Genomic DNA, 14,371 nt, shown 5'->3' on the forward strand with positions numbered 1-14,371 from the left:
TTACTCTGCCAGAAGTAGTACAGGTGTAACCGTTCACTCTGAATGCATCTATTAGGCTTGACAGGTTAGTGAGGCATTTAAATTACCTACCTGTATATTTGTTCAAGACCACCTGGGCTGCTGGAATAGCATTCATTTGAACAATGTTGTACAGATATAGTTCAGTGTTTCTGTTGCTTTTATCCTGCAGCGTTGAACATACCCAGTGGGCATAGCCTTTTGCTCCCTCAGTCTCAAGAAACAAACAAAAAACCCCAGAACAGGAGTCATTAAACCTGCTCAAGCAACAGTGAAATACAGATTATAGTAACAATTCTGTGTTTTAAGGCAGAGTCATGGCTAAAAATCTGCATCAGTATTAAGCAGGAGAAGAAAACACCAAACTGAATTAGTCCACACAGTTTTAACTTGTCCTTTGGGCAAAGAGAATTCTTACAGTAGCATATCACTTCCTGCACTGAAGGGATGAGAGATGAAAAATCTATAAAAGAGTGTAAAGTCCTCCACTTTCTTAGAACTCAGGGTACTGGCAATATCCTTGCTGTCTCCTGGAATAGTCATAATTTATGCCTTTGACCTCTGTCCAATTCTGTGGAACATCAAGACATTCATGACTTACAGAGCTGATTTCTTGGACCACTGGGACTAAAGCATTTAATAAAATAGCTACCTGCTATTCAGTGCCAGCACAGGCCAGGAACAACAACATGGAATTCAGACAATCTCATCTGGAACATGACCATAACTATTTCATCATTCAAGACAAGCCTATATTTTAAAAAATTACATCACCTAAGTAGAGAGATGAGATATGCAGAAACTTCATGATGATACAACTGTTATACTTACATGCATACTGAGTTCAGTTGTGTGCCTGAAGAGATCCATAGTATCATAGCTGCCTACTGCCTCTGCAATAAGAGCCTACAGAGAAGCAAGGGTTGCTGTGGTCAGGTACTTTAAAAATTATGACATTGACATAAACTCAGCACATGTTACTTCAGGTACATCTTAGGCATTTAACATGAAGACACTTTCTTTTCTTCATACTCTCCCAGAAACATTGGTTTTAGGAATAAAATGAACACAATTAAAAGGAGCGCAAGCAGTTTCCACTGTATCAGTACTTGAAACTTAAGGTCTGCTGCTGCTACTTTACATTCTTAGGACAAAGACTTTGTGGGTATTAGCACAACTTATAACATCATCTGATAGGAGCTGAATCTCAACATGTGATGGTGTTAGTTCCTCCCTAGAATCCAGTTTCAATTAGATACTATTAGCAGGTCAGCAGCATGGAATTACGATGTGTACCTACAGTGATCATAGAAGTATTCCTACTATTCACAGATGGCCTAAGTACCAGCGGGAGCATATCCAACCCTCAGTGGCAACGGGAGGAAGAGACTTCCCAGGAATTAAGAACTGCTTTTGTTGCAGGTACTGTAGAGACTTAACTCTTTCTAACAGTGGTGGTAGAAGCGGGGCCTAAGAAGAGAGTTAAGCAGTGCCATATAATGAGCTAAAGGTACAGCTGAAGCTGAAATAACTAGCACCTTATGAAGATGGTGCTTTGTTGACAATCCTCCATAAAAAGCTTCAGAGCACAAACACTGATTGTCTTTTCAATAGCTAGTTTCTTACAGAACTCATAATATCACCCAGAAAAACATACAAAGGTATTTGATGAATGTAGCTTCCATTGTATTACCACTATGGAAATGAATGGTCCCATCCACCTTCAGGGCAAGTAGAAGCTCGCTTTACTTAAAACATTTAATTTTCAGTAACATGCTTAAGTGCCAATTATTAGGATGGAGTCCAAGTCCTCTCTTTGACTAACAACTGGTTTTGGTGCACAGTATTAGGATTTTTCGTCATCTTACCTGCCCAATCCAACACAGTAAGTAAGAAGGCTCCAGAGACTGGGCTACCTTGAAGGCTTCATGAGCTTGCTGTAGAATCAAAGACAGAAGTGCTATTGTACTGTCTGGCATGGTAATAGAGCACTTTTGAGTATACACAGGTATTGACATGCGGTAGTATTGGAAGAGATTTCATGGACAAAATCAGGTCACTACTAAAAACACCTCCTCTGCCACGGAGAACAATCCATTGCCCAGAGAAATAAACCAGTTTAGTCTTATTTAAAAAAAAAAAAAAGAGAAATAAAAAATATCTTTACAAGATCAAAGTTCCCGTCCCTTTCAAATATATTTCCTTCTTGAAACAGTTCAGCAGCTAGATTACCCCTTAGAACAACTATTACTTTAAAATCTGACTCTTGCATGATCCAGTTTTGGAAATTTGCTTTTCCTTCATGCAAAAAGTTAAAAAAACACATTTTCAAAATGGTAAAACTGATCACCACCCACACATTATCTTTTCCCAATGTATTGCTTATGTTCCTCCCCAAAGTGGCGTAAGGTGAACAAAGTCTTAGCATTAGTAGCCTTAGCAGTAAGTAGTCTGCAGTACCCAAGTTATTTTTATTAAAAATAATTCTGACAATCACATTTCCAATTAAACAAAATTTCTGTAATTCTGACCAGCAAATAGGATAGGATTTAGTTTTACTTGCACGAGAACTCTGGACTTCACTTAAGATGTACTCTAATTTTTCTCCAGAGAAACTCTGAAGGTTACACAGAATTACAATAAATCATACGATATGCTGATGAGCAGAAAGTAGCTACTTATGGGAAACTCAAACTCAAAGCTTAGTTTGTGACTTACAATTAAAATAATTCTTGGTCAAACCTGGTGTGCATTGGTTTGATTAACTACTTCTCAGTCCTTCCAAATACTTCTCATTCTATCCAGTTGGTTGGAAAGCAACCTTACCAATCCAGAAGTTCACTTATCTTCTCCAGAACAAATATTTAATTCATTGGTGTGCCTTAAGTAAGGCACAGGTGCCAATTTTATTTCATTCAAAGGAACTACATTTCTTGAATCTGAGAGGGCATTCTTCACTGTTTGCCCACACTCCTGTTCCCCATACATTCCCTTAAAAAAGAAATGGAAAGGGAAACAGTATCTGAGGATGGGAAAGAATGTTACCTCAATGTTTCCAGTTGCCAGATACAAAACCCCCAAGTTGGACCAGGCAACAACATTCTAGACAGAAAAAAAAAAGTTAAAACCAATGTATTATTACTATATTCAAAAATAACACTGCATCGGGGAAAAAAGTTTTAAATGCCCACTTGAAACAGATGGCAGCTGCCTACAGCACTTACGATTTGCTCAGCTTGAACAGATTTGATGAACGAATGTTGAGCAAGAGCATAATTCCCAATAGCTGGCGGGGGGAAAACAAAAAAAGGAGAGCTAGATCTAACTGAATTTCATAAACACCATTAGTCAAGTTGCCTTCTAATTTAAGATATTATGGAGCTAGGGGTTTCACTGAAGACTTACCACTACAGGAAGCAACTACACCAAGTGCATTCCAATAAAGATGATTTTTGCTGTCAAGCCTCACAGCTTTTTTGAGACACTGGAAGAAAATTAAATGTGGATTATATCACTAGAAGAGCAAAAATTAAGACTTTATGCACTTACTTATTCAGAGATGTAGATTTTATTGAGGATAGAAAGAGTACGCAGATAAGCATCAACACCAATTTAGATTTTGAAGAATGTAACAGGAAAACCAGGCAATACCTGTAAAGACTTCTCTAGCAGTTCACTGATTTCATTCATGTCAGTGCCCACCGCTGTGAGGTGCTCTGCTTGTCGATAATAATTTATTCCAAGATCACACCATATGCTAGGCAAAGCCATCAATTGTAAAGCTCTGCTGTAACACCTACAGAAACATGAATCACAGAAGCATTATTCCAAGCCTCTCTACATGAAGAGCAGAAAGATGAAAAAACATTCAAAAGAGTGCTTAAAAACCTAAACAAAGCAAACATGCATAAATACAAACAAAACCAGACAAGAATAGAAAGCAAACAACAACTAACTGATTTTCATTCAGACAGTTATCTTCACAGAATCTGTCCTGGTCTAAAGGCAGTCTGTAGTGCCCACCACTTGTGAAGCCACAGATGTGCATTAAATCAAAGCTGTGTCAGTTGCAATATGCATGCTTTTACTTAAAACAAACATCAGTCATTTTTACAGTTAATCAGACCTCCCCTAGGAAGTATTTCACTTCACCTATTGTGGCTGAGATTTACTAAGCAGCTGCATTTCTTGCCTTACACATCCAACTGCACAAAGCTCAGAGGGAGTCACAAAAGAGGCTACAGAAATACTACAAATATTTTCTACCATCATGAGCTTCCAGGGCCAGAAACAAGGAATTCCCTCTTCCAATGTACTCTAGACCCGACACCTAGGGCAAGATTTGATGACATTTTTATAAGGAAGAAGTACAGACAGAAAGCGTAAAGTATTATCTTGGACTTTAGTAGTCCTGGGAGAATTAGCAATCACTGCAACCACTCCATTTAGAGGTGCAATTTGTTGAATGACAAGCAGGATGTAGCCATGCTCTGGAGACAGAAACAAGGAGAAGAGCAGGTGCTAGATGAAGTGTTGACAGCCACTCTGGCAATTCAGGAAACATACCCTGAAATGAGTAGTGCAATTTGGAAGAAGCATGAGACTTTATTTACCGCCTCATTTATCTTTGCTTAATATGCAGGTGTCGACAGATCAGCGTGTCCTTCATTTTCTAGAAATGAAATAGTCTAGAATACTTAAAACTTTATAGAGTCTCAAGCTGCATAGAAACTCTTGATAACAAAAAATTATTACCTTCCTCCCAGTCTGAGCAGCTCGCTCTTCTTCAGCATCTGTTTGCCTGCATTTTTACCCAGAAGGGATCCTAGAACTTGAACATTCACTTTGGTTGGTGAAATAACATGCACGCTAGTACAGGTATCTCCGAGCAGTTTCCAGAGGCAAGATACATCAGGATGATGCTTTGTTGCCCTGTAATTAATGATATAGAAAACCCACATAACACCCATTCAGACACTTCAATATCCTTTTCTGAAAGAGAGTTTGCTACTTCGAAGTGGAACAAAACTTCAAATTTAATTAATCAATATGCTGTTTGATTTTTTTAAATTCAGTTTTCTTCCTATTCAAGCTATAGGTCTAAAGGTCAAAAATAACCAAAAAAAGAGAAACTACAAAATGCCAATATATCCCAACTTTGTTGGGACTAAGAGTCAGTTCTGAAAACTGGCCATTACCTATCAACATGTCAACTGACTACACCCACTCTTGCATTTCAGAGCACTATCATATTATATTGACAGGACTCATCTGCAGAAATCTGATGGACCTTCTCCTATAACAGCAGCTATCCCAAGATTTAATTTAGGACAGTAAAGCATTTTGCATGAAATGCAAAACAAAAAGATTGAGGGACAGAAGTAACAATTTGCTCTCATCCACCATTTTTGGTAGAAGTCCCCTCCTCCCAGCCCCATATATACAGGAGGACTGCTGGAGGAGACTGTGTGTCTTTTCACACTTGTGTTACAATCAAATGACTGTATCTTTAAACAGAAAAAACAAAACTCCATAATTACCATTCATTTAAGCAGCATAAGTCCAGAATGTATTATACAAACCATTTCAATAAGCACATTCTTACTTCTAGATTAGAAGCCTGGTCCATTTGATTTAGTTTAACTGAAAATGCTGAAACACTTATTCTTCTGCCTGTCAACCCACAATCCCAGTGGAAATTAAATAAATGAATATTTAGTACTAACCTTGTAAAAAATTCAAGAGCCTGCTCTATGAAATCCACAGCCTTCCTATCAAGATAGTTATCAAGGGCTGATCTTGCCAGCAGGAGATAGCACTCACCAAGTCCTGAAAATAAGAGAAAATATCCTCTATGAAAAGAGATGATTTTATGATATGCTTGATAAAGGAGGAGGGGTGGAAGCCTGCTCAGTGTTCTGCTTGATATAAAGATTTATGCCCTGCACAGGTTACACCAAAATCAAAAGACCCACAGCGCTCATAACAGAGACTTTGCTTTTAACCTACCCTGTCAAGTGTGAACTGCAGAATAATTTGAATATTAAGATAAACCTGATTAATTATAAAACCCATAGCACTTAAGCTTTGGGTTTGTCCTCAAATATTAAGTAAAGCCCTCATGAGAAATCTGCTTGGCATTGGTAAGTCTTTGACAAATACACCAACTTTCTGTTCATAAGAGTGAAAAATTGTTGCCAAAACACAAAAAGAAGAATGAATGTCAAGGTAGGTAAAAGGGGAAGTCTTTGAAGAAGACTTGAAGAATTTACTTCACATGGTGTATTTGATCTGGCTGAGATGTAGTTAATTTTCCCCATAGCAGCCCTCATAGTACTGTACTCTATATTGGTAGCTAGAAAGGCGTTGATAACACACCAGCGTTTTGGATGATGCTGAGCAGTGCTTGCACAGCATCAAGGCTGTCTCTCCAACGTTCCCGCCTCACCCAGCAGGCTGGGAGTGGGCAAGATCTCATGAGGGGACAGAGCCAGGATAGCCGACCCAAGCTGACCAAAGGGATATTCCATACCATACGATGTCTGCTCAGCAATAAAAGCTAAGAGAAAGGGGGGGGGGGCATTTGTTATTAGGACATTTGTCTTCTGGAGCAACTGCTAAGCATACTGAAGCCCTACTTCCCAGGAAGTGGCTAGACATCGCCTGCTGACGGGAAGCAGAGAATAAATCTTTTGTTTTCCTCTGCTTCCACACACAGCCTTTGCTTTTGCTTTATTAAACTGCATTTATCTTAACCCACAAGATTTTCCCATTTTATTTTCTCCTCTGCTCCCATCCTGCTGAGAAATGGAGTGATAGAGAGGCTTGGTGGGCACTTGGTATCCAGCCAAGGTCAACCCACCACATAGGGAAATAAATCGAACTGTTAAAAAGGAACTGCATCTAATGCCACCACTTCTAGCATTTTGGAAACAAGATAACTGCTTGGTTTACACTCTTGCTGGCACCAGCACTGCCTCTGTCTGGCAGTAAGTCACTGGCTATGAGTACCACTCATTCTCAGCATTATTTTCACAGTTCTGAAGCTACTTCCCTCATGCTATCATACCCTGTACCTTTACCAAACTACTAATCCCAGCAGCCATGTTCTGCAAGCACCTTTATCTTGTCCCCACTAGGTATTTGTGTCCCAAGATCATGAGCTTCTCAGATGTCAAGAAGCTCTGTAATCTAAAAACAAAATTGATTTTATTCCCCAAAGTTACACATTAAAAGATATGCTGGAGCAGAGGCAGAATAAACATACCACATAGTAACACAAAAATAAAATACATCAAAAAGACTATAGTCATTCTTTCACCTAGTAGGAGACTATGCTTCCAACAACTCAATTCAGAAACTGTCTAAACTGATCAGAACAGTACCAAAAGAACACCGATGTATGTTTCAGAGTTTTAAGAATGGCCACAAAAGATAGCATACCAGACAAAATATTGAACAGTCTCTAAGAAGGTGAAGACTGTTTTAAGACTTGAAGTAGGATCTGGAGCTAACAAATCAGAGATTAGGATGAGAGGGATTATGAGAGAAAATTTAGGAAATTTAAGAAAAAAATAAGTATAGAGGCAACTATAGCAGGGGAGAAACCTTGATACTGTGTGCTTATGTCCTCTCTAAGCATTTTATACCAGGTAACGCTGTCAACTGTCACCTACAGACACTAAAAAAGCCATATGCACATGCACACTTCTATACAATACCTTTGCAAACTGCTGCTGCAGTCAGCTTCTTGCCCTATAACTAGTAAAACTGCCCATCCACAACACTCTCCAACTCCATCATGGAGCTTTTGCCATGTCACTTCAGCCTGGCAATCTCCAAGTGACAAAATTACACAGGAGGAGGTAGACGGACAACCACCCTGTGGCCCTTTCAGATGAAAACCTTACTGTTGCAGTAGTAACCCAACACTTCTTAGTCTTACAAGAATCAGCTTACATTCACCCCAAAATCAAAAGGCCTTACACACAACGGAACACCTGTAACTTAAAAATTCATACCAGTACCAAGCAGCAAACAGCATCTATTTCAGATGGATGTATGGGGTCAGAATGACTGAAGACTAAGTGGCAGGAAGAATGTGAACCAAACAGTTATTCATTGGCTATCAAAAGTTTATATCCTCCAAATATTATATAACTTGATGTATTGGGTTTGTGTGGCAAGGTTTTGGTAGCAGGGTGGGGTTTACAGGGGTGGCTTCTGTGAGAAGCTGCTGGAAGCTTCCCCCACGTCTGACAGAGCCAATGCCAGCCAGCTCCAAGACAGACCTGGGGCTGACCAAGGCCGAGCCCATCAGCAATAGTGGTATTTAAGAAGGAAAAAAAGTTGCAGGGCACACAGAAAAGGCAGCCAGAGAGGAGTGAGAACATGTAAGAGAAACAACTCTGCAGACACCAAGGTCAGTGAAGAAGGAGGGGGAGGAGATGCTCCAGGCACCAGAGCAGAGATTCCCCTGCAGCCCGTGGGGAAGACCATGGTGAAGCAGGCTGTCCCCCTGCAGCCCAGGAAGGTCCACGGTGGAGCAGATCTCCACCTGCAGTCTGGAGAGGACCCCAAGCTGGAGCAGGGGGATGTACCCGAAGGAGGCTGTGACCCTGTGGGAAGTCCGTGCTGGAGCAGGCTCCTGGCAGGACCTGTGGATCTGTGGAGAGAGAAGCCCATGGAGCAGGTTTTCTGGCAGGACTTGTGACCCTGTGGGGGACCCACGCTGGAGCAGTGTGCTCCTGAAGGACTGCACACCATGGAAGGGACCCATGCTGGAGCAGTTCGTGAAGAACTGCAGCCCGTGGGAAGGACCCACATTGGAAAAGTTCGTGGAGGACTGCCTCCTGTGGGAGGGACCCCACACTGGAGCAGGGGAAGAGTGTGATGAGTCCTGCCCCTGAAGAGGATGAAGCGGCAGAGATAATGAGTGATGAACTGACTGTAAACCCCATTCCCTGTCCCCCTGTGCTGCTGTGGGGGGTAGGTACAGAATCCAGGAGTGAAGTTGTGCCCAGGAAGAAGGGAGGGGTGAAGGGAAGGTGTTTTGAGATTTGGTTTTATGTCTCATTACCCTGCTCTGGTTGATTGGTAATAAATTGAATTAATTTTCCCCAAGTGGAGTCTGTTTTGCCTGTGATGGTAATTGGTGAGTGATCTCTCCACCCTTATCTTGACCCACAAGCCCTTTTGTTATATTTTCTCTCCCCTGTCCAGCTGAGGAGCAGGGAGTGATAGAACGGCTTTTGTGGGCACCTGGCATGCAGCCAGGGTCAACCCACCACACTTGAGAATCACAGTTCTCTCACCAGAACAGAGTTCCAGTTCCCCCCTTTCTCTCTGGTCCCAGCTACATACCGAAGACCTCTACCTACTGCCACCTCTAATACTTGTGAGACCTCTTGAGATATGTTACTGCTATTTTTCATCACTTGAAGAAGCTCAGAGGGGTCTGAATCATCAGAGCTAACACAAGGAGTGAGGAAGGCATGGTCAGGAGCAGCAGAAAATTAGTATAGCCCATATAGTATAGCCATATATAGTATTACTCTGCTTTGAAATGGCAGCCTGACTTCATTGCCTGTTGAGCCAGTTTGACTGCTTAGGTGAAACTGCAACACCATTAGCTGGCTTCCTCTACCTATCTTCAGTTCTTCCACCCATTTGGCCTGGTAGCTCCACAGGAACAATTACCTTTCCTACTTACTTGAAAAAGAAGTAATCACTCCCATGCATCATGATTTAAGAGCTCTTTAGATATTTGCAGGCTACTACACACTAGCTTTCATGCAGGGGATCACAGTGCTCTATATACCCCAAATCCAACCCTATCTTTCCATGCAGGCAAACCTCAATACACCAAGAACCTCTCCACAAGACTTAAGCACTACAGTGTGCAGAGGGAGAAAGAGTTAATACTTTCAAATTCAGACATACTACCTTTCAGTGCAGGCACATAATCTTCTGTCTTCTTTAAGATTTGTTGATAGGTAGCTATAGCATTTTCATATTTGCCTAGAATCTGCTCAACTGCTGCAGCTCTGTAAATGCTGTACATGAGCTCTGGGTTCAGCTCACTTGCTTTCCTGAAGGATTTTAGAGCTGTTGAATAGCTACCTCTGCTCAAGTAAGCCTCCCCTAGAGACTCCCAGCAGTTGGAATCCTTTGGATCAGCCCTGAGAGCTGCCTGCAAACTGAAGATAGCAAGATATAAATTTATTTAAACAAAAGATGATACAAGTTAACATAAATTATTTTCTTGCATTGTATATTCTCAGAACAGAAACACAAAATTATACAGAACTTTTAAACACAGCACAGTAGTGTTTTCATCTTCAGAGCACATTAAACAAGCTTAGACATTGTACCTAATCTTGGCTCATTATTCAGTGCTATACTGTGCTGTCTATGACAAGCCTGTCACCAGGCTTGTTAGTACAGAACACTGCTGTGCTGAAAAGACTACATTGTGCTAATTCTGGAACTGAAGATAGACACAGCTTGCTCAGACCCATTTCCCATTGTTTAGTACAAGCCTTCCTATAATCAGCTAACTTAACTTCCAAAACTTGTAAGATCAAAGACCATTTTATTGCAATTTATAGAAAATTACTTAAACGTAAACTAGCGAACAGTTCTCTTACTCAGCCACTGCTTGTGACGGCTGACCAGTTCTCAGGTAGTAAAGTCCACGATGAAGCCAGGCCCATTTTGCTGTGCCAGGACTTGCTTTTTCAGTTGCCTCATTCAGGATTGACAGAGCAGTGTCCTAACAAAGCAACAAAAATGCCAGGTTAGTAAACATATGCATGTGCAAAGAACACAGTTCTTGTTAAAGAAGAATACTGCTAATCCAGAAAACCATTAACCTGTCTAATCTGTTAATTACTGTAATGAAGAAATGTTACAGGGCCTTTTTAAAGCTGGCAGGCTGAGTGGCAGATTAGAGAAGGAAATTATCACATCTAAAACCATGATTATTTCTTATGTACCCGTCTTTGCAAATAGACAGTAGCTTCCTGCAGTTTCGTAGATATTAATTTTAACTTTTTTTTTTTAAACTAGAGAAGGATACAAGTATTTGCAGCAAGTCAGATACTTAGACTGACTTTCCATATGTTTAAATCGAATCTGTCAAAGTATGGGTGGCTTTCTTGCTCTGTAATATTGTAGCCTAACAACTTTCTGTACAATGCTATAGGAATTGTTTTTTAAATGTTCTGATGACTTTGTGTGCTTTTCCTGAAAGCAGCAAGGTGGGGGGTGGAGAAAACATGTGGCACAAGTTAAATATGAAAAGAGAACTAACTTTCTCTTCATGTTCCCTACTGAAAAAATCCTTCATCTAAATCACGTATGTGATGACTACAATGTTATGCTTGGTTCACCCACCCTTCTCCCCACATAGATTTAATTTGGAATTGAAACATAAAATTGAACAAGGTCCAACTAAGAAAGCTGCTAAGCAATGACAGAACATCTGTTTTCAGATCTTATTCTCAAATACAGAGGAAACCTGAAGTGATTGCTCAAAGAGCAAGATTAACAGAAAAACAAAATAGCAGTAATCCAAAGCATTGAATATAGACTACCATGTCTCCAAGTTGCACACTTAAGTCTACAGCTGCTGTTCCAGATTCTTTATCGGTTCCATCCAGTTCAAAAGCCTTTTTATAGCAACCGCGAGCTCTACTTTTGTCTCCAGCAATGTCTCTGTAGTAGTTACCTAAATAACAAAAGACACTTCCCAAGTAGCTGTCCAGTTTTGCAGCCTATAAGGAAATATGAACACAATATAAGACAGCATTCTGAAGGATTATACTGATGGACAGGTCCAGTGATAATTACTTGTTCAATCTCTGCTTATCAACTTATTTAAGCTCCTTCTGTGACAAATCTGAGTAGTCAAACTTTAAGATTCCAGAGATTACCCGAGCTTTAAATATTTGCAGAATCTGCTACAAACCTCATGACACAAAGCATTTTGTATATGAATTACTAATTAGCTAGTTGTGCTAGGAGAAAACAATTCCTTACTACATCTCGTCATTTTCATATTCTACTCTGTTTCAACCATTATGCTCATATTCTTGCCATATTACATCACAATTAACTTCAGGCTTTTCTAAAGTTTAAGTTCCTTTTCAGACATACTTGGCAGATTTCTTTATACTTAAGAAACCCACAGACCCCAAGCAGCAGAAAACAGCTTTGACAATAATAAAAAAAAAAGCTTACGTAAAACAGTTTAGAACCAAAAGTATTGTTCACTTCAACTACATTCTCTAGTATATTCTGCTGTTATTGAAGTGCAAACACTAGGCACTGATTTGAGTTGCCAAAACTTATCATGAAGTTATATGGCATGTTTAGAATGCCTAGAGTCTTATTTTGTATAATTCCATATTTCCAATAAAGATGTCAGACTAAATCTTTTGGATTCACATTCTTATCTATGCTCAGAGAAAAAGCCACAACCACCAAAAACCCAAAGATCAGGAAAAGTATATAAATTGGGGGATTTTGCAGACTTACTTCCTTGGCCAGACACTGAAACTCTAACACTGTTCTCATTTTTTTCCTTCCTCACTTTTTTTCCAATTTGAATTTTGCCCTCCTGATTTCAAAATGTCTTCAAAGACCTACGCTGGTCATCTAGAGGCCTCAACTTTACAGCCCTCAAGGAGAGAAGATTGAGAGAATCACCACTACATCTGGCTAAATCAAAGGCCTCAAGAATTAGGTGAAAAGAGGAAAACAAAAGCAGGGAGATTCCAAGTAACTGCACAGCTCCCTGCAGTGCCTTTTTGACAGCTGAACTTGGTTTACAGGCTCTGGAAACTTGTAAATGGTAACAAGTAGAATACTTAAGTCTGTCATTCCAGTCAGTGTATTTTCCATATTTCGTTTCCAATATAGGAAAATACTAATTCTACATGAATTGTTAAAGCAGCCTTTTTACCTTCAAGAACTGAGTGAGTGCTTTTCCTTTGTCTTTTTTTGTCTCATCACTCATGAACCAGTATGTGAGCCCCAGGTAATGATGATACTCTGCAGTTTCGGCCTTTCTTTCAATAGCATTTAGAAAACTGAATAAAAGGAACAGAGGTCAAATCAGACAAATTCTCAAAAGCTGCAAAACACTACATGCTATTCTCCTCCCACATTTCCCTGTTAGAGGAAAGAAAAAAATAAATCTACCTTCTTTCTGCCTGTTCATAGTTCTTTTGGGAATAATGGATGAAACCCTCTAGAGCATGGGACTCGGCCAGATCAGGGTGGGACAACAGGAGCTCTTGTGAAATCTGCAAAAGGATGTAATTCTTCCCTAGTTATATCCTCTATGAAACCAAGAACTTGACTTAGCTTACAGGAAGGACAATACAGCACTAACCTTTGAAGCTTGATCCATTAAACCCTTGTTTAGATAAGCCTGACCTCTTATGGCTAAAACCACCGGATCACTGCTTGCATCCACAATCTAGAAAACCAAGTGATAGACATGACCAAGTTATCCTCTCCCAAGATTAAGGAATCAAAGATATCAAAAGCAGGCAGACTGCATGAAGATAAAGACAAGAAAACATTTAGATAGAACATGCTTGAGAAGCCTTAGACAGAATAATTTTGATGGATAGCAGGTAAAAGATTGCAGAGAGCAAGGACAAAGGTACAGAAGTCTAAACAGTGAAGAATGAAACTGTGACAAAAAAGGGGGGGGGAAGCAACTTCTGCTTAAAGCTTACGCATTTGATCTTAAAGTAATATGCTCTTGTTCATGACTAATGACAGGTGAATGAAGGACACAGCAACTAGGATTGTAACAATAATTCAAATTAAAATGAACAACAGCCATAAAAGTAGCAAGAAGCCAGCAGCACTGAGCAAGACCAGACAAGGTCAAAAGTGACAGCTTCTAAAATCAGAATTGTGAATGCAAAAGAGAGATAGCAAAGCTTAAAACAACAGAGGAGGAAGGAGTGTTTGGATTACACCATAGTTGGCAGGTGTTGTCTAAACCACACATAATGTAAAAAGGAGGCAAGGGGAGAAATACACAGCTTGATTTATTAGTACAGAAAGATGAGAGCACTTTTTAAAATAATAAAAATATATACATTTTAGTCAATGAAAATACCTGCTCAAGTGCTTTAATGGCTTCTTCTGCAGCATCAGCATCAGCTATTTTAATCAAAGCCTCTGCTTTCAACTGAAGGATAAGGTTCTTCCACCGAAGACTAGGACCCTCAGGAGTTCCAAGAGCCTCAAGAGCTGTTGACAAGAGAAAAGTTTCATCAAGTAAAAACAGAAAAAGGAACTAACTACAAAGAGCACCACTGTTCCCAGT

General features: G+C 40.0%; 1 protein-coding gene across 6 annotated transcripts in view; it reads right to left on the bottom strand.

The window, feature by feature from the left end:
• SKIC3 (SKI3 subunit of superkiller complex) overlaps nucleotides 1-14,371 on the bottom strand; it is a 52,887-nt gene that overhangs the window by 22,402 nt on the left and 16,114 nt on the right. For all 6 annotated transcript variants that reach the window (XR_012649073.1, XM_075021131.1, XM_075021136.1 and 3 more), the window contains exons 12-27: nucleotides 14,162-14,295; nucleotides 13,418-13,504; nucleotides 13,225-13,328; nucleotides 12,986-13,112; nucleotides 11,616-11,795; nucleotides 10,668-10,792; nucleotides 9,964-10,217; nucleotides 5,745-5,847; nucleotides 4,774-4,950; nucleotides 3,670-3,814; nucleotides 3,424-3,502; nucleotides 3,243-3,304; nucleotides 3,064-3,120; nucleotides 1,887-1,955; nucleotides 850-924; nucleotides 91-232 (exon numbers count right to left, since the gene is read on the bottom strand). Coding sequence is in view for 5 of the 6 variants with exons in the window: in XM_075021131.1 (XP_074877232.1) it covers nucleotides 91-232; nucleotides 850-924; nucleotides 1,887-1,955; nucleotides 3,064-3,120; nucleotides 3,243-3,304; nucleotides 3,424-3,502; nucleotides 3,670-3,814; nucleotides 4,774-4,950; nucleotides 5,745-5,847; nucleotides 9,964-10,217; nucleotides 10,668-10,792; nucleotides 11,616-11,795; nucleotides 12,986-13,112; nucleotides 13,225-13,328; nucleotides 13,418-13,504; nucleotides 14,162-14,295 (1,920 nt within the window). In the remaining variant the exon portion in view is untranslated. The remainder of the gene's footprint in view (nucleotides 1-90; nucleotides 233-849; nucleotides 925-1,886; nucleotides 1,956-3,063; nucleotides 3,121-3,242; nucleotides 3,305-3,423; nucleotides 3,503-3,669; nucleotides 3,815-4,773; nucleotides 4,951-5,744; nucleotides 5,848-9,963; nucleotides 10,218-10,667; nucleotides 10,793-11,615; nucleotides 11,796-12,985; nucleotides 13,113-13,224; nucleotides 13,329-13,417; nucleotides 13,505-14,161; nucleotides 14,296-14,371) is intronic.

This window comes from Buteo buteo, chromosome Z (genome assembly GCF_964188355.1).
Source record: "Buteo buteo chromosome Z, bButBut1.hap1.1, whole genome shotgun sequence".
Classification (NCBI taxonomy): Eukaryota; Metazoa; Chordata; class Aves; order Accipitriformes; family Accipitridae; genus Buteo; species Buteo buteo.